Below are 26,719 nucleotides of genomic sequence, written 5' to 3'. Positions count from 1 at the left end.
GCTTATGTCTACACTGCAATTGAAGGGGTGATTGCAGGTCAGGTGGCATACCCACACTAGCTTTAATCTGTACAAGACGACCCAGTCCCATGATAGGTGTGTACTCACATTGCTAGCCCAGACTCAAGCCGATGCTGCTGTGTCTTCATTGCTATCTTTAGCTGTGCTAGCTAGATTAAAGCTAGTACAGGGATAACTACATATGCTGAAATCACGCCTCCAAATGCAGTGTGGACATAGCCTAAGTTCAGTACGTGACCCAAACTTCCAGGGAGCTCTGATCTGGGGATTTGGTTCAGACTTAACTTTATTTTGAACAGAGAAATGAAACCAGCCATGCAAAACTTTTTGATGCCCAACAAAATGTTTATTGAAGCTCAAAATGCCTTCATTCATTTTCTGAGAGCAAATTGCCTGGTTTCATGACAAAACTCATATGACAGTTGGTGACACAGCAGATCTTTGGCTCCCAGCAACCATCAGCTGCAGGGGTCTGCATAGTTAGTAGCATATTAGACTTTCCTGGGTGAAATTCTACAGCCTGGGTTATTCAGGGCGTCAGACTAGATGATGTAGTGGTTCCTTCTGGCCTTAAATCAATGAATCGTTATTTTATGGTTTGGCTTCACAGTGTTTAGTTTGGATAAACTCAGAGCAAAAATCCAGGGACATAAAACCGTGTGGCTCAAAACCGATCAAGGGCCTGAAACACCATTCGAGTCAACCGGGAGCTGTGCTATTGATTTCACCAGACACAGGATTAGCCTGTTAAAAGATTTTTGAATAAGAGGGTGAACGGAAACCAGCCCGATTCATCAGGTCTCCTGGAGATAGGGCCAGCTCCAGGGGTTTTGCCACCCCAAAAAGCCAAAAAAAAAAAAAAAGCCATGATCGCGCTCTGCGGCAATTCAGCGGGAGGTCCTTCGCTCTGAGCGGGAGTGAGGGACCCTCCGCCAAATTGCCGCTGAGTAACTGGACATGCCGCCCCTCTCCGGAGTGGCCGCCCCAAGCACGTGCTTGCTAAGCTGGTGCCTGGAGCCAGCCCTGCCTGGAGAGGCAGGGGCAGCTCCATTGGCAAGGTTATTGGTGGGTACAGGGAGAAGTAGAGCTTGAGAAGCAGGCTGGAGGATGATGAACTCATTCAGATAAATAAAAGGAGGATCCAACCCAGACCCTTTTCTCAGAGATTCAGAAGAGTTCAGTTGAAACATTTCACCCACCCCCTGGCCTACAGGCACTTCCTTGTTTCAGCAGGAAGAGCGAGCTACTCTGGGTGTTTCAGGCAGGCTGGAACATGTCCGTAAGTGCAGGCAGCCTCACCATACATTTTGCTTGCAAGATTTCCAGCCCGATCTGCAGACTAAACCAGTCCAGATACAAAGAAAAACATGCAAATGTCTGGCTGCTTGACTGGACCAGCTCTCTGAACTTTCACCCAGCCCTAGCAGTGAGAGGAGAGAATGTTCCTCCGTGGTTAGAGCAGAGGACGAGAGGCTCAATTCACTGTCAGCCCATAGCCCAAGCTGTATTTGTGTGGATTATAAGGTGTCTCAGACTGGATGCCTAAGATCTGTCCTTGCTTTTGACAAAACTTGGCCTTACTCTCCCTGTCTGTCAGATTCCCCATCTGTAATATGGGGTCAGAGTTGAGATCCTGGGATGAACGGTGCTGCACAGGGATTCTTTACTATTGTTATTACATGGGCAGTTGGAGCAGGTCAAAACTGTCTTTTATTTTTCCATAATTTGGGGATTTTGTCACCAAACCGTACAACCCAGCAAAGGGCCTTAGACCCACTTATAACAAAAGGGGGCAATCCTTTCATTCTAACCCGTGGGACGTGTCCTGGGAGGTTCCGAGAACCTGCTGAAGCCAACAGGGGTTATGTCTGCACAGCCCCTCTTAGATTTCCCCATAGGCTGGGTGCTCTGCACTGGCATAACACTGCCTCTGCTGGAGCCAATGGTAAAACTCCCACTATGTCACAGCCGGGTTGTGGGCAGCCAGATCGAATAGAGCCAAAGTCCACGGCCATGAGACAGGAGTCGGGATACTGGGAGGTTAGAAGCAAACCACAAGTTGGGAACCAGAGTCAGGCTGGGTCAGGACACCAGGACACCAGGGGATCAGAGGCAGGAGACAAACTGGACGTCGGGAACCGTGAGTCAGATGCCAGGAGATCAAGCCAGGGGAGCACAGGCAAACCATCCAGAACATGGTAGAGCCCAGTTGTTCAGACAGCTTCCTGTTCCTGCTGCTGGCTTCAGAAGGGTCAACGGGCCAATCAGTTGCCCTGGGACTCTGCCCTTTGGACTTCAGGTGCGGAGCCTTACACTGGAGCTGAGGTTCCTGGGTCTCAGGTAACCTGCAGCCAGCTGGCTGCTGGGTGGAGAGCTGGAGCGTGGCTGCTTCCATGAACCTTGTGGGCCCGCGTTTGAGACCCATGGGTCATGACACACTGATTTCAGTGGGAGCAGAGTTCGGCCAGTGCTAAGCCCTTTTGAAAATCCCCCTATAGGCCTTAACACTGGGATGCGGCGCTCTCGTCTCCTGGTCGCTGGCTCCAGTGCAGTCCATGTCAGGAGCAGCCCAAAGGCTCTTTGAACATAACAGCGGCTGACAGTCCCATGAACTGAGTGTGGTTATCTCTGTCTGCTAAGGGGACCACATCCCCATGGCCCTTGTAGGCTGGACTGGAATGAGCCCTGGAAATGCAATCCCGCGCTCCAGGACAGAAGACAAAGGCAAAAACAGCTGTCAGCAGATAAAGCGTCTCTGAGTTTATCTTCCCTGTGTGCCCAAGTCATCTGCTCTGGTGGTCAGCGCAGCCCGAGAATGGCCTCTGCTGAAATAGGAACAAGACAGAGACAATTAATGGCACCCAGAACTAGTAACGACCAGGTATGCGTGATGCCGAGAGCCAGACCCTTGGCCAGCTGGTTCTATGCCACTGCCCCTCAAAGCCCCCAGTGAAGGAGGCATGGCTGGATGTAGGAACACGAGGGAGGGGTGACCTGTCTCCTCCCCACCCTCTCCCCTTACAGAAGGATCTGGGGGAGGTAGTTTCCTTTAATAAGAGTCCAAGAAGCTTTAATGAAAGTTTGTCTTTTCAACACAGAGCCTGTTTGGGCTCCTTTTTGTGGGGAAGGCAACTGGGAAATTCCCCAGTCACTCACAGAGTCCCAGAAATCTGTCCCAGGGCAGGGCCTCACAGCCTGGGCAAGCAACACCGATTCCTTCATAGTCTCTCTGACCAGCTTGCAGTTGCCCTGCCCCAGGTGACACCCTTGCAGCTTCTCAGCATGAGTAAGTCAGTCAGGTTGGTCCAGTCTCTTCCCTTCCCCACCCGGGCCTGCTTCAGCTCTCTTGCAAGGAAGCAGCTGCTGGAGGTTCCTTCCCTGCGCCAGGTGTCTCTGGTTGGCTCATTCAGCAAGCCCTCTCCAAGCGTCAAGTCTCCCGCAGGGTGGCGTCCTCACTCCCTTTCACTCCTTCACCCTCTCACTGAGCTAGAGGGCCCCTGGGCTCCAGCTCTTCCTGACCACCCAAATGGCCTGTTGGGGCCCTGGGGAGCCAAGCGTAATGTCCAGCAATCCCTGGCCAGCCCCAGAGCTGGGGAAACCACAAACCTTTGCCTTGTTCCTTCCTCCCCAGCCCAGGTGCTGTGCTGAGCAGAGCTTGGCCAGTCAGGACTGGGCCCTGAGACGGCACAGCAAGCACTTGGGATTTAGGGTCTGGCTCGATGCTGCATTCAGTTACGTTCAGGGTATGTGGCTCTCCCCCCAGACCTGTGAATTCTCCTTTGGCCCGCCTCACGTTCATTCCCCTGCTGAGTCTGCCTGTCAGTTTTGCGCGCTACTTTCAGCCATGCCTGTGAAGCCCTATTATAGCTGATGCCTCCTTTGGAACATTTCCTACCTGCAGCCGGGAGGCTCTGCGGGCTGAGCCCAGCTGACCAGGCTGGCTACAACGCCCTCTTCCCCCCCCGCCAATACAGTGCTTCTCTGCAGCTTGAGAGATATGATGATGTGAGTCATCAGACAAACCATCACAGAGCTTTCAAGAAACAGGAACACTGCCTGCCCCAGCGGCTGTGCCGCCTGCGCTAGGGGACTGGATTCAGTAGTGTCTGTGAAGCTCTCAGAGGCTCTGGTGAGGACAGCCATGGAAATGCTCCTGAGTAAATCCCTTGTTTGGCCGTGAGTTTTAAGCTGACGTTGTCCCACTGGGGGCAGATTGATCCCTACACTGTCAGAGTTGCCAGTGCAGAAGCAGCTTGTGCCCCCTCTATTCAGGAGGTCTGGGGGCCAGTGCAGCCCCCAATTCAGTCTAGAGCTGCCCTAAGGAGTTGCAGGGACCCCAGTGGGGCTCTGCTGGGGCACAGTCCCTCTTGGCCATGCCTGGTCCCACCCACACTCTTCTCTGCTCTGCCCATGGCTGCTGCGGTTGGGCAAAGCAGCGCTACCTCCCGGGATATCCGCTGAGGGGACTCTAGCACCAGAGGCCACAGCGCAATGATGAACCAGACACAGAAAGTCAGTTTTCTGGAACTCACCACTCGTCCTAGGCTGTCACAGGCCGGGAGAAGACTTCATTCAAAGCCGCTAACCACTCCTTCTGCTCCCTGTCGTTTTCACACTCAAACACAAACTTCCTGTGTGGCGTGACTATGGTGAGCCCAGCATTCCACCTCTTCTCCCTGACTCCTCTGGGCAAACCAGCCTGGACCTCATATCCCTGCTCTTTGCTTCCAATAAAAACTCGGCCCAGTTCAAAGGCGTCCTAGGCAGGAGAAAGCAGGACAATCACGGACCATATTACAGGGGTTCATTGCTGCTCAGGGGTGGCACCACGCTGTCATCTGGAAGGCAGGAGCAATAGGTTCCATATGGAGGGGAAATTGCCTTGCACCCAGTGTAGGTGGACCCAGGGGTCAGGGAAAATCCCTGAGAGTTATAAACCCAAAAGCATTCCCAGAATAGGGAACTGCAGATTTTGGAGCTGGCAGGGGCAGGCTCGGTCATACCAAGACCACCGGGAGGATGTCCTGTGTTTCAAACACAGTACTGGGAAAGCACAGCGCTGGGGTCCATTCCAGGCTCTGCCTTATTGTCCAGCTTACCCTAAGTACCCTAGACAGCTGCTACCCAGGACAGGGAGGTGGGCAAAGCCAAGCTTTCGAAAGAGCTCAAGGCCAGATCTCCGAGTGCTCCGCTCCCAACGTGCACAGCTCTCTTGGAAAGCCAGGGCCCAAATGGGAGCTGAGTTTGTGCTGTCACCGGAGGGTGGGCGGGACAGAAACAGCCCCATCCCTTCCCTCGGCGGTGGGGCTCCGCTTACAGAAGGAGTGCGCCTCTTACCAACGGGTCTTTAAAGTAGAGCAGGTTCCTCTCCTGGGAGTCCAGGCTGAACCAGCGCTTCTTAAAGGCCTCGTTGTGCTAGAGAGAGAGAAGCAGCTCTTTAATGATGGGCTCCCAGGAGCAGGGGTTCTGCCCACTCATGGCAGGCCTCTGGTATCCTGCTAACACTGTGCATTGGCTCAGTTTCAGTTCCTCCGTGTACCGCAGTTCTGTGGTTCACCATTGAGCCTCACTTCCCTTCCCCCTCGATGTTAACACGAGTGACTTATGTACATTCGTTACCAACGTACAACCTTCAGCGTGGGCAGAAATGGAACTGAGCCGCTCGCTCCTCTGCGCTGAGCTAAGCAGGCCCTTCTCCGGGGCTTCCTGCCGCTTCCGCAGAATTTAGATTTTCATTAAAAAAACACAGAAAGAACAGGAGTACTTGTGGCACCTTAGAGACTTTTTGCGGATACAGACTAACATGGCTGCTACTCTGAAACCATTAAAAAAACAAGTGTCTCTAGCCCTCCTGGTTGGGAGCCTTCCAAGGGTCAGGTGCCATGGTGCTACCTGCAGGCAGACATACTGAAACAACACCCGGTTACCCTGAAGTAGCCTAACAAACGCTACTTTCACACCAGCATTATGTGCATCACTGCTGATCCTTTAAGCAGTAGCACGGACTCAGGATGGAGCCTGAATGTGTGTGGGGGAACTAGGGAAGGGCAGAGAAGCAACAGAGCCTCACCACTTGGTTTCCAATTTGACCCCTGATCGTGATCCCAGCAAAGAAAACTGAATCCCCCCATTCCACTTACTGAACCAGTGGGCTAGGACTATGGGCCTACATACAGAAGGAAAACAGATGAGGGTAGAGGATTGCATTAGGCTGATCAGCATTGTAATCCTTCTGCTATACTGGGTGTTATACGGTGTTACAGACCTGCAGCTAACAAAGAAGCTCATGATACAGCCACCTCCTTGTGATAAATAATATAACTTTGCAATTCCAAAAATACTGGCCCCAATTATTTCATCACACTTTTAGTTTGTCACACCGTAGAAGGAACCCTCAAAGTTATCTTCATGCAGAAATAAAACAGGATCCCAAAACACTTTATAAACTGAAACACAGTCTATTCCAGGGGTGGCCAAACCTACTGGCCCTCCGAGCCACATATGACAATCTTCAGAAGTTCGAGAGCTGGGGAACACCTGCTGGGAGCCGGGGGTTGGGGCTTCAGCCACCTGCCAGGGTTCAGGGCTTCAGCAGGAGCGGGGCTGAAGCCCCAAGCCCTGGCAGGTGCACCCTGCAGGGCTGAAGCTCCAAGACACCCCCACCCCCGCTGGGCAGAAGCCCCGAGACCCCCTTCCATGCTGGGCAGAAGCCCCTACTGCACGGCAGAGGTCCTGAGCTTTCCCCACGCCCCAGTCTGGAACGTGGAGAATGGGGTGGGGGCTCTCCGAGCCGCCCTTTAATGGTAAAAGAGCTGCATGTGGCTCGCGAGCCACAGTTTGGCCACCCGTGGCCCATTTCATTTAACTGGGGCTCACTTAAACATGACTCCTAGCAAACTGCTTCATCATAATCATGGCAGTATTAGCAAACATACTACTTCAGGGGAAGAGTCATGTTTGGCTAGTGCCAAGCATTTAAGTGGTGCTTAACTAGGTATGAAATTCAAGTGGAACTACCTTTGGCCCTGTTTTCTCCATATAGCCTTCTTTGAAATAATTCCTTGTAATCTTGGGTATGAGCTAGAAGAACACAAGAGACATTGGTTACCAGCTCAGTCACATGCAGCGTTCTGTTCTAATTTGTCAAAGCAAACAATCAGCAGGGTTTTGCTTGTTTGTCTGTCTGTCTACTTAATAAAGGGAAGGAACATATATGTTCATTCTGTTGAGGGTCACATTTTAAATGGAGACCATATTTTAGCTCCCACGCTTGATCTACCTTTGTATACTGCATGTATACAGCATGTTCCCCCTTTCTACGTTGTCCTGAGCACTCCCTACCAAAACTTACCTGCTACCCGGTACTAAATGAGCTGTTGTCTGGTTATATTGGAAGTGGAGACGCTAACCCTACCTACGCTTGATCAAAGTCAATAACATGTTGGGAACAGAAGAAAAACATACACACACACACACACACTCTCTCTCTCTCTGTCATGTCAATGGAAAGGAGAAACACCAGCTAAAATGCAGAAATAACCTGGAAGCTGCCTGATTGATTGGCAGACTCCACAGGGCGTCTTTCTGCTTACGGGAGTAACATTCAACACTACCCCTCTGGGTATGTTCGACCATGGAATACTCCACTAGGAAAGGACCAGTGCTAGCATCAGCAGGGGTATGAAGGGGGTTAATGGAGTCTAGCCTAGGTGCCAGAAGATTGAGGGTATCTAGCCAGTGGCAGCACTGGAGAGAGAGGATGAGGGGGCCTGATGGGATGCATGGAAAGTCAGGCTGTAAATGACTGACAAATATAACATGGAGCGTGAGGGTCACAGCACATGGACAGAAAGAAAATGGTTAATGGAGAAACAAAAATTCAGTCAAGCCATTAATTCTCCATTATGGGCTAGAGAAACTTAGAAAGAAACATCTGGTCAGTTTGAGAAAGGATGATATTTTGCCCTTACACAGCATCTGAAAGTTCCTTTTAAGAAATCATTGAATGATGCTTCACAAGACCCCCCTTCAGGTTGGTCATTATTACTAGATGGGTGAATTGGGGCACGGAGAGATGCACTGACTCGGCTGAGTAAGCAGCAAAGCTAAGAACAGAACCCAGAAGTCTGGCTTCCAGTTCCTGGTGCTTGCCATTAAACCTGACTTCCCTCTATTTATTTGACTCAAATATATTTATAGCAAATGAATCCCCAAAAAGAGAATCCCCAGCAGTTCAGGTTGAAAGATCCTAAGAATGTACGGTTCCATGGAGAAAACAGATGTGTGGTCTCCCAATAGGTCTTATCTAAATAAGCATTACAGAACTACACTCTCCAAAATGGACTCTATATGTGTTTGGTCTGCAACTGTTTATACACCAAAGTTACAATTCCCACACCGAGGAATTTTTGCCCATGCCCATCAGGTACTTTGATATCTCAGTACCCAGTCTGCGTGCATCAGTGCCAGCTTCCCACATGACATTGCTTCCACGTGCAGATCTTGCAGGCGGAAGTTTGGTGGCCAGGCTGATGTAGGCTGGAAATTAGGTGCCCTATGAGTCTCTATCAAAGCCCATAATTGTGGTCCCTCCCACCCCGCAAGAAGGGAAAATGAACGCAGGAGGCATTCCCAACGCCATGCTCCTATTGAAGAGGGCACAAGCACAGAAAGGAAGATGATGCTTTTTCACGCTTAAAGCACCACCAGTTCTCACCTCGGCCTCAGGAGCGGTGGGGAAGGCGGTTCTAAGGTAATGGAAACGCGCTGCCCGAATGGCATTGAACCAGTCAACAATTTCCTAGGGGAGACGGTAAATACAGATGTAATGACAGGAATAATGTGGTGGGATAATGCTGCTGCCTCTCTATAGCACCTGTCACCCAAAGGAGCTGCAGGCTCTTTGCAAACATTTATTGTTTCTTCCAGCAGCACCTTGGGGAAACTGAGGCATAGAGCGGGTGACTCGCCCAAGGTCACATAGTGAGTCAGTGGCAGAGTTGAGAAAAGAACCCAGGATTCCTGCCTTCCAGTTCTTAGAAAGACATTTCCTAGAAAAGACAAGCGTCAACTGCCATTAATGGGAAGTAGCACACGTTGCCTGTGGTTCATGTTTGGTATGAATGAATCACATTAACACATTACAAATATAAGGTATATTAATTATCACTATTCATAATCATAGAACTGTAAGAACATAGGACTGGAAGGGACCTCGATAAGTCATCTAGTCTAGTCCCTGCACTGAGGCTGGACTAAGTATTATCTAGACAAACCCTGGCCGGTGTTTATAATAAATTTGAGAACAATGCTATTTTAGTCACTGTTACAACAACATCTGTGCTGGGATCAGCCGTCCTGGCCTGTTTTTTATGTGTTTGGGATGTGGGAGGGGGTAAGGGCTCTAACTGGAGGGGGCGGGCTCCAGGGTGGGGCCAGAAATGAGGGGTTCAGGGTGCGGGAGGGGGCTCTGGATTGGGACAGGGAGTTGGGGTGCGGGAAGGGATGAGAGCTCTGGCTAGGGGTGTGGGCTCTGGGGTGGGGCTGGGGATGAGGGATTTTGGTGCAGGAGGGCTCCATGCTGGGGGGGGTGGGGCTGAGGGATTTGGAGTGCAGGAGGGGGCCGCAGGTTGAGGTGTTTGGGTATGGGAGGGGGTGCGGGTTCTGGGGTGGGGCTGGGGATGAGGGGTTTGAGGTGCAGGAGGGGGCTCAGGGCTGGAGCAGGGAGTTGGGGCTCAGGGTTGGGGCTCGGACTAGCCTCGGGAGGCTCCCAGTCAGTGGCGCAGCTGGGCTAAGGCAGGCTCCTTACCTGTCCTGGCACTGCACTGCGCCCTGGAAGGGGCCAGCTGGTCCGGCTCCTAGGCAGAGGGCCAGGAGGCTCCATGCACTGCTCTCACCCCCCCACAGCTCCCAGTGGCCACGATTCCTGGCCAATGGGAGTGCAGAGCCGGTGCTCGGGGCAGGAGCAGCTCCCGGAGCCAGACCTGCTGGCTGCTTCCGGGGCACAGTACAGTACCAGGACAGGTAGAGACTAGCCTGCTTTAGACTTGCAGCACCGCTGACCAGACTTTTAAGGGCCCTGTCGGCAGTGCTGACCTGAGCCACCAGGGTCCCTTTTCAACTGGGCGTTCTGGTCAAAAACCAGACACCTGGCAACCCTAGCCCTTACAGAGCAGCAGGAGACAGATATTAACGGGTACTTGTAGCTAATAATACTGTAGAATTCTGCAACTATAGTCCACAAATCTCTTGTGATTTCCGCTGAGATTGAAGAGAGAGATGCAGAGACATCTTCCATGTTACAGACTGTGTTCAAGAGTCTACCTTATTAATTACAAAACCAATGTGGTATTTACCTTTCCACTTTCATGATAGACAAAGAGGTTCCTCGTCTGACCTTCTTTGCTGTATGTGATCTGCAGCCCATGGGGGTTTCTGATTTTCTCCGTCTGGAACATTGCGTTCAGATCCTTTATGCTGATCACAGCTTTCGGACCTTTAGACTGTGGAATGGAAAACGTCACCGGGGCAGCAGTGACCTTATGGAGGCTAATAAAGAACTATGGAGACAAATGGCCAATAGGCCCCTGTAGAGCTGCAGACCAGCTTCCTGCAATGTCTGCTGCTGGCAAGGGCACTGAACTGACCACCCAGCACTAACTGAAGAAGCCTGATGCCTTGATTACCTGCGTCACGTATAAACCACATTTTACTCTAAAGAATGACTTTTTCCTTGAGACACGATGCTGTGCAACTCCAGTCTCTCCAGTCTGATTGTCTAGAGAACCATAAATGACAGGTTGCCATAGATGGTAGACATGCGAGATGGACGAGGTGGAGTGCAGGGTCCTATGCATGTGCATCGAGAGAGCTCTGCTGGTAAAACCAGAGGTGACTCCTCACAGCAGAACCCTTCTACCTCCTCCTGCTCAACTGCCCAAGTCTCTTTTCCCCTGGTTCACCAACGAGACGGGGATGAGGCTGCCGGGGGGCCAGAGGAGGTAGGGAGAAGGGCCAGGTGCTCCCAGGTAGGAAGGGAGCTGAATCAGACATCACAGGTGTTACCTAGCACAGGGTCCCCAACCCCCCCCCCCTCACTCCAAATGCAGGGTTGGGGGTGGCAGCAAAGCCTAGAAAGCAGCAAAATGTTCAGCAGTTGTGCCTACGGGGACAGTGACGGCGCACTGGTCAGACTGGACACTGACCAGTCGCCGCCTGGGGCACTCACCTCTTTGGTGTAGTACTTCAGCACACCTTCCCTTGCCGACAAGAGGAACCGCCTCTCCAGGAACTGCCTGCTATCCCGCCCGCGCTTCCACAGAAATCCTTCCCGGCTGCCTGCAGACGGTACCGAGAGCAAGGGCGCCTCAGAGCTAGGGCCAGGGCAGCACACGAGCCGGGCAGTTTGTCTAAGTGGATTTCTAGGCACTCATTTTGCCTTGGAACTATGGAGCAGTGGAGAACAACCACCTTTCATTCAGTCTGACGCCGGGACCCAATCCCGAGAGGCACTGGATGTCTCCCGGGACGGGGTGAACCTCCTGGAGGTCGGTGAGAATTCCTCAGGTCCAGGCTGAGCCTAGCACATTTTGGGCACTCCTGCCATCTAACTAACACGGATGACATGCTTCCATCACTTGGATGTTCTCTCTTCATAGCCCGCCCCTTGGCCCTCCCCGGACTGAAAAGCTCCTTTCTATAGGAGGGATATTAGACACTGGAGTGGAGTGGTTAGAGCAAGGACTTGGAAGTCTGGACTCCTAGATCTTAGTCCTGTGACTTCTTTTGCAGGATCTAAGCCAGTTAATCATTCTGTGCCTCAGTTTCCCCACCTGTACAATGGGAAATCTGGATGCCTCACAGAGTGGTGGGGAGAATGACTGTTTGGAAAGCCTTCGGGAGCCTCACGAGGAAGCACAGGCTGTCGCTCTGCTACTGTTCTCCGTTACAATTCACAATCTCCTGGGGAGAGCAAAGATCGGGACTGGGAAATGTGCTTCCTTCTAAGCCTAGCGGTGCTGCCCGTGCTGAGGGTAACTGCTAAACAAATACAAGCAGCTTATATGATATGGGCTGACAATTATAACTCCAGTTGAAGTTAACAGTAGCTGCAGGCGCTAAGCTTCTCTGAAGATCCGGCCCAAAGGGAATGTCTAGACTGCAGCTAAACACCCACGGCTGGCCTCTGTCAGATGACTCGGGCTGTGGGGCTATAAAATTGAGGTATAGACATTGGGGCTCAGGCTGAAGCCTGTGCTCTGGGCCCCTTCTCCCAGAGCGCAGGCTCCAGCCCGACTGTCTACATTGCAGTTTCACAGTCCTGCAGCCCAAGCTGAGACAGGCCAGCCATGGATGTTTAATTGCAGTGTAGACATACCCTGCAATGACTTGTCCAAGGTCATAGAGTCAGCTGGAGAGCTGGGAATAGAACCAGGCCTCCCAACCCCGCTGCTCCAACAACTGCCCATGTTGCCTCCCTAAACCAGGCACCTGGGTGCTCACATTGGATTTGACGTGAGAAAATACCCATTTTACTTGCCTAAAGGCCAATCTGAGTGTCCCCGTGTGGGGTTTCTTATTCAGCTGCCCACCCTCAGAAGCTGGGCCTCCCAGGTGAGAGGATTTTGGCTGGCCACTCAGACAGATCAAACAGGGTGAGGGTTTCACAGCTGACTGAAAACAAAGTCGCTCCAGCTACCCCTCAGCATCAAGCTGACACACACGGGATTCCAGTTCTTGGGCCTTGGCCCTCACCAGACGAAAAACCCTCCACAGACAATCACCTGAGGAACCTGTTTCATGGCAGACACTGGTGGCAACAAACTCTTCCCGCTCATATTTAGCTCTGATCCACTGTTCTTTTAAAACCCTGAAGAGAGGAAATACGGGTTAGTTGGATCTGCCTCTGTTTCCTTTCAGTGACATTGGACAGCCCTTTCCAGCGACGTACAGAATGAGGCCAACCAATGCTTCCTGACTCATAAAAATAGACAGCTTCTGAGTGGTGCAAACCCACTCTAATTCCCCTGACTCCAAGGAGAGCAATTGAGGCCAGCAAGAAAATATAACTGGGAAAGTGGGAAAAACATTTAGTAACTGTTTGCCTAGGTAACATAGGCTGGTAGGAAAGGCTATTTGCTGGCAGCAGAACTAAAATCACGCTCGTTATTTCTCTGGCTGCAGTTTCCAGGCAAGCTGCAAGAAGAATCTTGCTCCCTAAAGGGCAGAGTAATTAACATGTGTTTTTTGTAGGGAGGCAGAAATATAAACGGCGAACGGGAGGAAATGAAAACCACACAAAGAACTAGCCCAGCTTCCCTAGCTCTCGGGTACACCAGACAGATGCTGCAAAATGGAGTTTGGGGAACATTCGGATCCCAGTCAGAAACCACTGTTCCTGGTAGGGGTCAACACAGAGGAATTTGCACATTCCCTGCCTGCACCATGCAACCTAAAGTTGGATGACCTGTTCCCATCTCAGATGCTGGGGCTCACTTGTTTGTGAGCAATGCATTGTACGACGAATCTTCAGGCTTAAGGTGAAGGTGATGTAAATTGACAGAGCTCCACTGATTCGCGGAAGAAGAGGCTCTGATCCTTAGATTGCAAGCTCTTTGGGGCAAGGATCGTCCTGCTACACGTGTGTACAGTGCTTAGCACAATGGGGCCGTGACCTCTAGGTGCTACTGCGACCCAAATAATAATAGCAGTAACAAGTCACTGTGAATTATTGAAAACATCTGGGACTTAGAACTGGAAAATGCTCCAGGACACGCTGGAGCTAAATCACAGGCAGCCAAGCCTAGAAAATGAAATTAGGGGAGAGTGGGGAGTTTTCTCTGATCGATCCTATCACTCGGAAAACCAGCTCCCCACTTTCTGTTCTCACAACCTTGGGCTCTCCCCTATGGCCTGGGACCAATCCTTAAACTGAGGGAATCCATGTAACAAGGCAGGCTTGAAATAGGAAGTGGAGCAGAGTGAGGGGGTAGAGGAAAGAATCATAAAATTGTAGGACGGGAAGGGACCTCGAGAGGTCTAGTCCAGTCCCCTGCGCTCATGGCAGGACTAAGCATTATCTAGGGGAACTCTTGTTATGCTGGAACACAGGGCTGGTATTAGGGGTGAAGCCCAGGAGGGAGAGCTGGGAAAGCAGGGGAACACCTATAATTCTACAGCACAGAGAGGCCTGAGAATGAGGGGGAGTCCGACTATAGAGCAGATCCCAACAGACCTCTCATTTAACCCTCTCTTTCCTACTTTAATTCCTTTAACCTTCTAGTCCAGCCTTTTACATGTTCTTAAAACCTCAGGTGATATCTCGGTGCTGACTTCCTGCTCATTCGGAACATGGCCTGAGCACCAGGTCAAGGCCCTAATTGCCTAGCCAAGATTAGGGTGATCAGATGTCCTGATTTTATAGGGACAGTCCTGATATTTGGGGCTTTGTCTTATATAGGCGCCTATTACCCCCCACCCCGTCCCAATTTTTCACACTTGCTGTCTGGTCAGGCTAGCCAAGATTAATGTCAGAGTCAGTGACAGAACCCAGGAGTTCTGACTCTGCTAATCAAGGACCTGCTCCTGCTACACTGAAGTCAATGCCAAAACTCTCAGACCCAGATCTCTAAAGGTATTTAGGCACCTAATTCCCATTGATTTCAATGAACATTAGGCATTAAAAGATCTTTGAGGATCTGGGCCCCAGTGACTCTACTGGAGCAGAATTGGGTCCCAAGCCAATGGCGTGCACATGGAAACTTAGTCACGCTTTTACAAAGTTGCTGAGTTAATCAATAATATTTAGAACAGGCCTAATCCTAAAGATGGGAACGTCACATTCAATTCTCCTGAGCTTTAGTGCCAGGTCTAGAATTCACGGCCCAGGCCTCTCTCTATTATAGAGGTTTTTAAGGTCAGGCTTGACAAAGCCCTGGCTGAGATGATTTAGTTGGGGATTGGTCCTGCTTTGAGCAGGGGGTTGGACTAGAACCCCCTGATTCTCTGAGAGCCAAACTGGTATCCCCAAAACCTAAAACCTTTGTTTTAACATCCAAACTCCAGAACCGCTTCCCATCTCTGTTAAACCTCCTGCACACAAATGCCTGGAAGTACTGTACCGGTTTAACAACCTTCAAGGTACAAATTGACACTAATGGGGATTGAACCTGTGGTGGTTAGGCTCCTAGACACCAGAAATCCCAATGTTTAGGCCATTAAACCACCTCTCAGAGAAAAAAAGATTACAACTACAGTCCTCAAACTGAATTCACGGCTCACATGCTCTTAGCAACAAGAAGATAAAAACATAAGTCACTTAATGACATACAAGGTATGGCCAAGATATATGATTCTTTCCACTGCAGCCCAGCATGACCTGACATTCATTCAGATGACCAAACACGCTATTGTGAATTGTTCGTGAAGACACATTTATGTGGGGAAGCAGCAGTTACTGACTTGTAAGGGTTTGCAGCACTGAATAAGATAGCAGCTTACACGCAGTCCTTGGAATGGGGGATGTAATAGAAAGGCGGGACTTTTGCCTCATATTTAGCCTTGGCCCAGAGATTCCCATGCATCTTCATAAACTGCAAAACAAAAGACGTCTCAGTTAGCTGACTGGCAACCAGAAAAATCAATACTGTGACGTGAACATGGAATGAAACTAGGACCAAATGCAGCATTGTGCTCTGCTCAGATGGTGCCTTTTGCCAGCCTCCCCACACCAGTATGTGTTTGTCTCTAGTCACTTATAATCTCCTCCCTGGGGATAATAATACATACATCTCTCCACAGGGGGTTAGGAGGCTGAATTAATGTTTGAAAAGGGCATTGGTATGCTCAGGTAGAAGACACTATATATGTGAAAATCATTGTGTGCTTATAAAACACAATGTGCACTTTTGGGGATATATAAATAATACATCATAATACTTTAGAGGCACAAGCACCTATTAGCGTGATTTGATTTGATTTGTGGGTCAGAGGCAGCCAGGATTTACCAGCAGGGATTAATTTGGCTCCATGTGGTTTTTGTTAATCTGACCAGGCTATTTTGGAACATGGGAGAGAAAAGGCTGTGCTGAAATACAGCAGAGTGGGCGTGAATTCTTGCTTTCTCCATCTGTACCTCTAATAGATCATTCTCCCAGAAGTCAAGGTGGATGGATTTGACCCTGCTGATTTCAGGAAGTTTGCGATGAATCCCAGAGCAATTCAAACAAATGAATATTCCAAGCTTGTAAGAGGCCCACTCAGGATCTAAACACAAATTGAAAGAAGGCAATAGTGCAATATATAATCAAGCATGTTGCAAAACACTGAGAAGGGGACAACTGTATGCGGGGTTCATCTTCTAATCAACACCACACCAGAAGCTGCATCAAATCCGACCCATGTGTATATGGAACTCACTCCATTGCAGTCAATGAAATGGCACCTGCTTACACTAGCAGGGAAAATGGCCCGTTATTCTGCAGCTTTGCCATCAAACATCTGTTTTAAGTGGATGATAAGCTAGAGAGGAAACCTGTACATATGGGCAGGGTAATGGCAAAGTAAAAGCTGGGCTCATTATTGGTTCAGCACCTGAGACTCCTAATTGACCACTGGGGTCAATGTAATGCCAATTGCATGAGGTTGTGGGTGCTCTGCACCACCGGAAATTAAGCCCTTAGGGTACAATTGTGAAAAGCTCCGAAGTGATTTAGGAGCCCAAGTCCAATTTCCTGAAGTGATTTAGGCACTTACGGCTAGAAACACAATAGGAATTAGGTGTCCAACTGCCACTTTAAGCATCTAAATCTCAGAATCAGGCCCAATGGGATTCACATACCTCTGCGTAGGTGCTGCTAAACCCTGTAGGTGCCTATACTCACTCGGGACCTACATTTTTGCAGTGAAATTCCCTCAGCGCCTCTGCACACGTGCCCTGCAGCCACACATGAGGCAGCCTCGAGCAAGGCAGCCAGGTGGGTCTAATTGTTAAGTGTAGCCCGCCCAGACCTCACGCTCCATTCAGATCAAATACAGTGCTTGGCTGCTGCTTGGGATAGCAAGAGGGAGTGGAATGGGGGGTGCACATCACTTCCAGGTGTGATCCAAGGAGAACGGGGGCGGGGTAGACTGTTTAAGGAGGGAGAGAGAGAGAGATCCTGAGTTATGAGAAATGACTAGGAACAGAAGTCCTGGATAATAGAGAGGGGGAGAGATCTTGAGAGAGGGGTACAGGGAATGGAGAGAGAAGTCCTGAGCACAGGGGTGGGGATACAGGCAAGGGAGGAAGAGGTGTCCTGGACCTGGGGAAGTGCAGATTCAATCTGGGGAGAGACCCTAGCTCCAAGTGCCCTACCTAGAGGAACCCTAACCTTAGGGCAGGACGCCCTAACAATAGGAATCCTAACCCTAGCTCCAAGTGCCCCACCCTTAGAAACCGTAATTCTAGAGCGGGTAGACCTACCCATAGGAACCCAAACCCTAACTTCAAGTGCCCTACCCTTAGGAGCCCAAACCCTAGGGCGTGGCACCCTACCCATAGAAATCCTAACCCTAGCTCCAAGTGCCCTACCCGTAGGAACGCTAACCCTAGCTCCAAGTGCCCTACCCATAGGAACCCTAAACCTAGCTCCAAGTTCCCTACGCATAGGAACCCTAACCCTAGCTCTAAGAGCCCTACACATGGGAACCCTAACCCTAAGGCGGGAAGCCCTACCCATAGGAACCCTAACCCTAGCTCGAAGTGCCCTACACATAGGAATCCTAACCCTAGTCCGAGAAGCCCTACCCACAGGAACGCTAACACTAGCTCCAAGTTTCCTACCCATAGGAACCCTAACCCTAGCTCCAACTGCCCAAACCTTAGGAACCCTAACCTTAGGGCGGAACGCCCTAACCATATGAACCCTAACCCTAGCTCCAACTGCCCTACCCATAGGAATCCTAACCCTAGCTCCAACTGCCCTACCTATATGAACCCTAACCCTAGCTCCAACTGCCCTACACATAGGAACCCTAACCCCAGCTCCAAGTGCCCTACCCATATGAACCCTAACCCTAGCTCCAAGTTCCCTATGTATAGAAACCCTAACCCTAGGGCAGGAAGCCCTACCCATATGAACCCTAACCCTAGCTCCAACTGCCCTACCCATAGGAACCCTAACCCCAGCTCCAAGTGCCCTACCCATATGAACCCTAACCCTAGCTCCAAGTTCCCTACGTATAGAAACCCTAACCCTAGGGCAGGAAGCCCTACCCATATGAACCCTAACCCTAGCTCCAACTGCCCTACCTATATGAACCCTAACCCTAGCTCCAACTGCCCTACCCATAGGAACCCTAACCATAGTTCCATGTGCCCTACCCATAGGAATCTTAACCCTAGCTCCAAGTGCCCTACCCATAGGAACCCTAAAACTAGGGTGGGAAACCCTACCCATAGGAATCCTAACCCTAGTTCCAAGTGCCTTACCGATAGGAACCCTAAGCCTAGCTCCATGTGCCCTGCCCATAGGAACCCTAACCATAGCTCCAAGTGCCCTACCCATAGAAACCCTAACCCTAAGGCGGGAAGCCCTACCCATAGGAACCCTAAACCTAGCTCCAAGTGCCCTACCCATAGGAACCCTAACCCTAAGGCGGGAAGCCCTAACCATAGGAACCCTAAACCTAGCTCCAAGTGCCCTACACATAGGAACCCTAACCCCAGCTCCAAGTGCCCTACCCATAGCAACCCTAACCCTAGGGCAGGAAGCCCTACCCATAGGAACCCTAACCCTAGCTCCAAGTGCCCTACCCATAGGAACCCTAACCCTAGGGCGGGAAGCCCTAACCATAGGAACCCTAACCCTAGCTCCAAGTGCCCTATCCATAGGAACACTAAACCTAGCTTCAATTTCCCTACCCATAGGAACCCTAACCCTAGCTTCACGTGCCCTACCCTTAGGAACTCTAAACCTAGCTCCATGTGCCCTACCCATAGGAACCCTAACCATAGCTTCAAGTGCCCTGCCCATAGGAACCATAATCCTGGCTCCAAGTGCCCTACCTATAGGAACCCTAACCCTAGCTCCAAGTTCCCTACCCATAGGAACCGTAAACCTAGGGTGGGAAACCTTACCCATAGGAATCCTAACCCCAGCTCCAAGTGCTCTTTCCATAGGAACCCTAATCCTAGATCCAAGTTCTCTATCCACCGTAACCCTAACCCTAGCTCCAAGTGCCCTACTCATAAGAACCCCAACCCTAGCTCCAAGTGCCTTACCGATAGGAACCCTAACCCTAGCTCCAAGTGCCTTACCGATAGGAACCCTAACCCTAGGGCGGGAAGCCCAACCCATAGGAACCCTAACCCTAGCTCCAAGTGCCCTTCCCATAGGAACCCTAACCCTAGGGTGGGAAGCCCTACCCCTAGGAATCCTAACCCCAGCTCCAAGTGCCCTTCCCATAGGAACCCTAAACCTAGATCCAAGTTCTTTACCCATAGTAACTCTAACCCTAGCTCCAAGAGCCCTAACCATAGGAACCCTAAGGGAGTGACAGACCGCGGGGAGGGGACTTGGGAGGGGGCTGTGGGGAGAGGTAGCCTTGCCCCAGGGACAGTTCCTCTTACCGGGTGCCCCGCAGTCTGCGCACTTGGTGTTCCCCGTCCCGGCTGCTCTCAGCAGCTCTAGTAGCAGTGTCTTGTTGAACTCCCGATCCACCATCCTGCCCCTGGCCGCTCCGCCCGGGGATGGCCACACGCTGCCGCGGCCCCGAGACTGCTGGGGGCGAGTCTGCAGCCTAGCCCGGCGCTTCAGCCGGAGGAGCCTAGAAATGAGGAAACGTGGTTCCTGCTCCAGCCCTGGTGGGAGAGTGGGGGAGGCTCGGCCACCGCCCGTCAGGGCACTTCCCCCTCCCCCCTGACCCTCAGCCCCCCGCCTCTCTCGCCCGGGGCTGCACGGCCCTGGGAGCCCCCCAGCCCAATGCAGGGAAATCATAGAAAATCAGGGTTGGAACTAGAGACCTCAGGAGGTTCTAGTCCAATCCCCTGCTCAAAGCAGGACCAACCCCAGATAAATCATCCCAGCCAGGGATGTAGTGTTGGTGGAGGAACAACGCTTGACAGGGCGAATTCTCGGGGGGCGGGAGGGAACCAGACCAGCCCCCCCATCGCTTTATCCTGCTCTTCTGGTTACAGCAGAACGTCACTCAGTCCCCCTCCTCTGTCCTCTCTCCCCCCCCGCCCGCCCCGCCGGCCAGGGGAGAGCTCTGGGGTAGTGCTGTGGGCAGCCCTCACAGATGGAGCCTAGGAGAGTTGGGAGCTCTGGGTGTTGTGGGTCACACAGATCAGACCCTGGGGGGTTGGGAGCTCTGGGGGCTGTGGGTCACACAGATCCGACCCTAGCGGGGCTGGAAGCTCTGGGGGCTGTGGGTCACACAGATCAGACCCTGGGTGGTGGGAGCTCTGGGGAATGTGGGTCACACAGATCAGACCCTGGGGGGTTGGGAGCTCTGGGGGCTGTGGGTCACACAGATCAGACCCTGGGTGGTGGGAGCTCTGGGGAATGTGGGTCACACAGATCAGACCCTGGGGGGCTGGGAGCTCTTGGGGCTGTGGGTCACACAGATCAGACCCTGGGGGGCTGGGTGCTCTGGGGGTTGTGGGTCACACAGATCAGACCCTGGGGGGCTGGGAGCTCTGGGGGCTGTGGGTCACACAGATCAGAGCCTGGGGGGCTGGGAGCTCTGGGGGCTGTGGGTCACACAGATCAGACCCTGGGGGGTTGGGAGCTCTGGGGGTTGTGGGTCACACAGATCAGACCCTAGCGGGGCTGGGAGCTCTGGGGGCTGTGGGTCACACAGATCAGACCCTGGGGGGCTGGGAGCTCTGGGGGTTGTGGGTCACACAGATCAGACCCTGGGGGGCTGGGAGCTCTGGGGGTTGTGGGTCACACAGATCAGACCCTAGCGGGGCTGGGAGCTCTGGGTGTTGTGGGTCACACAGATCAGACCCTGGGGGGCTGGGAGCTCTGGGGGCTGTGTGGGTCACACAGATCAGACCCTGGGGGGCTGGGAGCTCTGGGGGCTGTGTGGGTCACACAGATCAGACCCTAGCAGGGTTGGGAGCTCTGGGGGCTGTGGGTCACACAGATCAGACCCTGGGGGGCTGGGAGCTCTGGGGGTTGTGGGTCACACAGATCAGACCCTGGGGGGATGGGAGCTCTGGGGGCTGTGGGTCACACAGATCAGACCCTGGGGGGTTGGGAGCTCTGGGGGTTGTGGGTCACACAGATCAGACCCTAGCGGGGCTGGGAGCTCTGGGGGCAGTGGGTCACACAGATCAGACCCTGGGGGGCTGGGAGCTCTGGGGGTTGTGGGTCACACAGATCAGACCCTGGGGGGGCTGGGAGCTCTGGGGGTTGTGGGTCACACAGATTAGACCCTAGCGGGGCTGGGAGCTCTGGGTGTTGTGGGTCACACAGATCAGACCCTGGGGGGCTGGGAGCTCTGGGGGCTGTGGGTCACACAGATCAGACCCTGGGGGGCTGGGAGCTCTGGGGGCTGTGGGTCACACAGATTAGACCCTAGCGGGGTTGGGAGCTCTGGAGGCTGTGGGTCACACAGATCAGACCCTGGGGGGTTGGGAGCTCTGGGGGTTGTGGGTCACACAGATCAGACCCTGGGGGGCTGGGAGCTCTGGGGGCTGTGGGTCACACAGATCAGACCCTGGGGGGCTGGGAGCTCTGGGGGTTGTGGGTCACACAGATCAGAGTCACACAGATCAGACCCTGGGGGGCTGGGAGCTCTGGGGGCTGTGGGTCACACAGATCAGACCCTGGGGGGCTGGGAGCTCTGGGGGCTGTGGGTCACACAGATTAGACCCTAGCGGGGTTGGGAGCTCTGGAGGCTGTGGGTCACACAGATCAGACCCTGGGGGGTTGGGAGCTCTGGGGGTTGTGGGTCACACAGATCAGACCCTGGGGGGCTGGGAGCTCTGGGGGCTGTGGGTCACACAGATCAGACCCTGGGGGGCTGGGAGCTCTGGGGGTTGTGGGTCACACAGATCAGACCCTGGGGGGGTTGGGAGCTCTGGGGGCTGTGGGTCACACAGATCCGACCCTAGCGGGGCTGGGAGCTCTGGGGGTTGCGCCTCTCACCGTGGGGCTAGGGCAGGTGTGGCATTGCCCCGCCCCGCACTACTCCCCCTGTTTGCTGGCAGTACAGGGGAAGGCCACTGTGGGGAGCCAGACTCGATCTCGCGTCTGCCCGGCCCACCCTGAGGCCGGAACGTTTCTTACGAGCCGTGCGGGCCGGGGCCTCTTTCTCCCTGACGTACCAGGCGGTGTGGGGGGGGAGCGCGGCCCGGCCCGGCCCGGCGGGGCGGGCAGGATGAGTTTCAGTGCCTGGCTCCCGAGCCTCCTGCGGCGAGGTAGAGATGGGGGGAGAGGGCGGGGTGCGGTGGGGTGGGGCGGGGCGGGACAGGCTTCCTGGGAAGGAGTGTCTCGCCCCCCGTTGTACTGTGTGCCTGGTTCTGGGTGATAGCGGCAGAAACCTGCTGCTGGGGAGTTGCCTGGCCCTTATCTGTGCCCTTTGTTACCCTGCGTCCAGCGCTGGCCTGACACACGCGTCCGGTTGGACTCCTTCCTAGGGGCTGATCAGACAGCGCCGAGCACGTTTTGGGGTGTGACAGGGTTGGTGAAAGAGACACGCTCGCCAGCCCCAGAGAGCTCCTCTTTCTTGGAGCTGGAAGCTCAGCTCTTTCACCCACAGCAGTTGGTCCAGTAACAGATATTGCCTTCCGCAGCATGGCCCTCTGATATCCTGGGACTCACAGGCTACAACTCCACTGCAAACAAGGCTTTCTGGTGATCTTTCGAGGCCCACCCACTTACCCCGGCCCAACACTAAAACAAACACGCAGAGATAAGCCTGCCTCCGCCCCTCTCCAGTGCCTTATGGATAGTCTCATAGTGTAGAGGAGGCCTCTCTGACTGGTGGGGGATTTGCTCTCCAAGGCCCATGAGTGACACTGCTCTTATTCACTATCTATACCTTGATGAATTTACCTTGACAGCCCTGTGGGCTAAAGTGGTCCATTTGCCTGCAGTAGGCAGTGGCAGTACAAACCCTGCTTCTTCTCCAATGGGCCTCAAGCCAACCTTGGTTCAGAGGTTAGCTGAGTGGGTAATTCAGTCTCCATGCTCCTTTGCTCCTGCTGCAGCTAGCATCTGGGGAACAGCTAGTAGCAGTTGTGAATGTGACTGTGGTAGCTTTTGTGAAAGTGATACTTACCCCCTAAGAAAGAGACTGAAACAATCCACTTCTTTCACAGGTCATTGACCATCTATCCAATGGGTTTGGGTCATTACTTACTAGGGCTAGATTTAAGTGGGGTCATAGAACACCGGCTTGTTAATGGGTGGCAATAAATTTCAATTAAAAAAAACACCAACACAAATAGCAGAAGTTTAAAATGATGGGTGGCCCTTTTCTTTAACTCTGAATTTTCCTATAACCTGTTTGAAATGTTAGATTTCTGATGCCAATTTTAATTAAAGGGAATTAAAAAGCTGGCCAACACTTTTTCTTTGTATGGCACAGAAGTAAATTTGTGTGGTGGGCGTGTCCCAATGAGGTATGGATGTATGTGTTCAGTAAGTTAATGAATACGTTGTTTTAACTCCTTTTTTCTTCAGGAAGCTATTTCTTTCATGTCCCTTTGGGTTCATGTCAGCTTCAGCCCCTGCACCATTCCTGGTGTCAGAAAAAATCAACATCTGCTGTAGAACACAACTGTGTCAATTCCCCAATGATGAATCAAACCTTCAAGACACCAGAAGATGCACTCTCCAATTTGTACTCCTCTGAACAACAATCTGCCATCCTACAAGTGCTCAACACAGCATCTGAGAGCGAGCTTTCCACCATTAAACTATTGCGAGGAAGAAAGTCTGTCAATGTAATTGAGCATAGGGAAAAATATGGACCATTTCAGAACTTGCAGAATTTATTGAATGTCCCTCTCTTTCAATATAAAACTGTTGTTAAGGTGTGTAACTTTATCCTCAATCCATCTGAGAAAGGAGATAGAAGAGAGAGAAAAATACAAGACACCAGGTCTTCAATGAGGTTTATTAAACCTGAAATAGAAAGAGAGAGGCTGGAGGTATACAACATTTTTAATTTGATTTTATCAAGAAACTACTTATTTTCAGAGTAAACTTCTGTTATTCCCATAAATCAATTAAACATTTTAATAATAATTCATCAGAGTAGATATAATACATTTATTGTAAGAAGTGGTATTTTTCCCAAGACATCAAATAATATTTAGTACTTAGTGATTTACATCTTAAAAATGCATAATTATTTTTTTCTCCTTTTCAGACTTTAGATAGCATTGTGTCTGTTGTTTTTGGCACCCGTAAAATTGCATGGGCACATGTTGATCGAAATCTAGCAGTTCATGACTGGCAACAAGAAGAGTGTGGTAGATTCATGAAAGGAACCTATATTCCAGCAGTATATCTGGAAGAAGTAAGTAGCGCGTGCTTGAGACTTTAATAAGCATCAACTCCTCCCCTTGTATCTCTGTTAATCTTAAATTGCTTGTTCTTAGGGCTGTCATAGTACAGTATGTAAAAATTGACAATTTTCCAAGGCAGGGGCTTCTTTTTAGCAATTCTTCTAAGCTGTATTTATTTTGCTAGTTTGATCTCATTAGAAATCCTTCAGAGTTGAAAACAGACCCTTATAACATTTGTAAAGCAGAACTGTAACTACGCAATCAACCCTTGATAAAGAATCTAGCAAGTTAATAGCCCTTAAAATGTATCCTATAGTCAATGTGTGCAGGATGCAGGACTTGAGTTGCAGACGGAAATGGGAAGGCTGGCTTCTTTCCAACACTGTTGGTTTTTTTTAATCTCTGCAAGTAAAAGATTCTGGAAGAAAGATGCACCCACTCCCTCCCTCTACACTGCAGGTAGACATCTGTGACTTGGGCTCACAGGGCTCAGGCTGTGGGGCTGTTTAATTGTGATGTAGACGTTCTGGCTCATGCTGTAGCCCCAGATCTGGGACCCTCCCACCACACAGGGTCCTAGAGCGTGGGCAGTTAAACAGCTCTGCATCCCAAACCCCATATGCCCAAGTCATCTGGCATGAGCCAGCCAGGGGTTTTTAATTGCAGTGTAGACATACCCTTAAAGTACTTACAAACACTAAGGCTGAGCTGCTTGTAACGGCCACTTTACCACAGTATTTATAATCTCTAACACCTTCTTAGTACAATTTGTGTGCGCTAGAGGACTGGTTATCTTTCTCCCATTTTCACCATAATTTCAGGTTCCTTAAATTTAGGCTGAAACAAGTGATCTTCAAAGTAGTACAGAAGCAGAGTTTGTAAAAAATGTGCAATTTGGACACTTTTTTCATTGAAATTCCCACAAAGTGGGTAAAGTTCTCATGAAGACTACATTCCACTTTTGACCAGACTGTTACATTTCTTATAAAAACCACCTTCATCTTTGAGAGGCAGTAACTATGAAATCTGCTGCTTTGATTTCTGGTTTAAATGAATCATGCTTATTTGTTCCCCTCTTCTAGATTTCTTCAGTAGTTTCTAAGATTCCTGAAGCTGATCTTTATATTCTGGAAAAAAATGGACTGTCTGCTCAAAATACAAATCTCTTTCCTATAACATTACATCTTCGCACTGTGGAAGCTATGTTGTATGCCCTATTGCAAAAGACATTTATGCACGATGGCCAGCACAAGGTACTAAGTATGGCCCGAAGCACTGTAGGAAAACACTTTGGATTGATGGTAGGAGACTCTCGGTCTAGTGGAATGGACTTGGTGAAGCAGTTTCTCTTACAGTCTGTTACCCAAGAACAGCCCCGGTTGTCCTTTCCCCGGAACAAGGTGGTACGTTACAGAAACCTATTTTCTTCAGTCACCCAAAACAGAGATGAGGAGATGTGTGATTCATTACTGCAGGCTCTAGCCTTCTATGAACTTCTATTAAACAACACTACTTAAACCTTTTGCTGTTATGAGTAGAACCACAATAAACTTACATCTAATGTTTTGATCAAGTATCAGATATTTACTGTCACATTAAATGATGTGCTGATGAGCAGAAGCCAAGTTTACGTGTGCTGTTCACTGCTATCAAGGCAATCTCAAACTCTGATTTTTCTGTATTCAAAGTATCTTTGGAGGACTTGTATGTCACATGAGGCATACTGCTCATCCTCTAAATGAACAGATACTGATTCTTATGCTTTTCTACACACAAAGTTGTTCCTGATTAATTTCATGTAGACACATTTATTCAGGAATAAATCCAGAATCATTCCATGTGTAGACAAGGGTTTGTCTACAATAAAGTATGATGTGTCTTCCAGAGTGATTGTAAAATAAGAGGTGACCTTCCCCACCCCTCTAGTCACATCTCCAGTAGTATCAGTCTACTTTCCTCCTAGTCTTTCCACTTGCCCCAGTGATCCCATCCCGATCGCCCTTGTGCCCACTTCCATCCCCTGACTCTCCTCTCATACAAACATGTTTGAGTCTCTCCCATCTTAAACAAATCCATCCTTGACTCCACTTGTCTCTCCAACTACTGCTCCTTCTCCCTCTTGATAGACACTCTGGGACTGGTGGTGAACACTTTGAACTTGACATGTTCCAAGGGAAGGGCTGCAGTAGCTGA

General features: G+C 51.0%; 2 protein-coding genes across 2 annotated transcripts; one reads left to right on the top strand and one right to left on the bottom strand.

The window, feature by feature from the left end:
- Positions 1 to 967: 967 nt before the first annotated feature.
- Positions 968 to 22,255, bottom strand: ADAP2 (ArfGAP with dual PH domains 2). Its single transcript, XM_044981735.1, has 12 exons — positions 22,158 to 22,255; positions 19,631 to 19,827; positions 16,154 to 16,284; positions 15,520 to 15,611; positions 12,804 to 12,889; positions 11,249 to 11,358; positions 10,377 to 10,523; positions 8,738 to 8,821; positions 7,039 to 7,101; positions 5,359 to 5,436; positions 4,554 to 4,780; positions 968 to 2,846 (listed from the first exon to the last, which is right to left on the bottom strand). Exons 2-11 carry the CDS (start codon positions 19,722 to 19,724, stop codon positions 4,562 to 4,564), a joined length of 1,104 nt encoding a protein of 367 aa, XP_044837670.1. The 5' UTR covers positions 19,725 to 19,827; positions 22,158 to 22,255; the 3' UTR covers positions 968 to 2,846; positions 4,554 to 4,561.
- An 85-nt stretch (positions 22,256 to 22,340) lies between these two features.
- Positions 22,341 to 26,343, top strand: TEFM (transcription elongation factor, mitochondrial). The gene is made up of 4 exons (XM_044981766.1): positions 22,341 to 22,429; positions 23,697 to 24,166; positions 24,388 to 24,537; positions 25,609 to 26,343. The coding sequence occupies exons 1-4, from the start codon at positions 22,390 to 22,392 to the stop codon at positions 26,041 to 26,043; spliced, it is 1,095 nt and encodes a 364-aa protein (XP_044837701.1). The 5' UTR covers positions 22,341 to 22,389; the 3' UTR covers positions 26,044 to 26,343.
- The last annotated feature ends 376 nt before the right edge of the window (positions 26,344 to 26,719 follow it).

Source organism: Mauremys mutica, chromosome 12 (genome assembly GCF_020497125.1).
Source record: "Mauremys mutica isolate MM-2020 ecotype Southern chromosome 12, ASM2049712v1, whole genome shotgun sequence".
Taxonomy (NCBI): Eukaryota; Metazoa; Chordata; order Testudines; family Geoemydidae; genus Mauremys; species Mauremys mutica.
The sequence above is the reverse complement of the archived record's forward strand: the minus strand, read 5'-3'. Positions and strand labels throughout refer to the sequence as shown.

Bases quoted from the DNA above. Each gene is read 5' to 3' on its own strand.
- ADAP2 (XM_044981735.1), bottom strand. From the start codon at position 19,724: ATGGTGGATCGGGAGTTCAACAAGACACTGCTACTAGAGCTGCTGAGA. The intron at 5,437-7,038 runs GTAGTTCCACTT...CTCTCTCTCTAG, and splicing joins TGGAGAAAACAGGGCCAAAG to CACAACGAGGCCTTTAAGAA. The intron at 4,781-5,358 runs GTAAGAGGCGCA...TCTCCTGCCTAG, and splicing joins TCTACTTTAAAGACCCGTTG to GACGCCTTTGAACTGGGCCG.
- TEFM (XM_044981766.1), top strand. From the start codon at position 22,390: ATGAGTTTCAGTGCCTGGCTCCCGAGCCTCCTGCGGCGAG. The intron at 24,167-24,387 runs GTATACAACATT...TCTCCTTTTCAG, and splicing joins TAGAAAGAGAGAGGCTGGAG to ACTTTAGATAGCATTGTGTC. The intron at 24,538-25,608 runs GTAAGTAGCGCG...CCCCTCTTCTAG, and splicing joins CAGCAGTATATCTGGAAGAA to ATTTCTTCAGTAGTTTCTAA.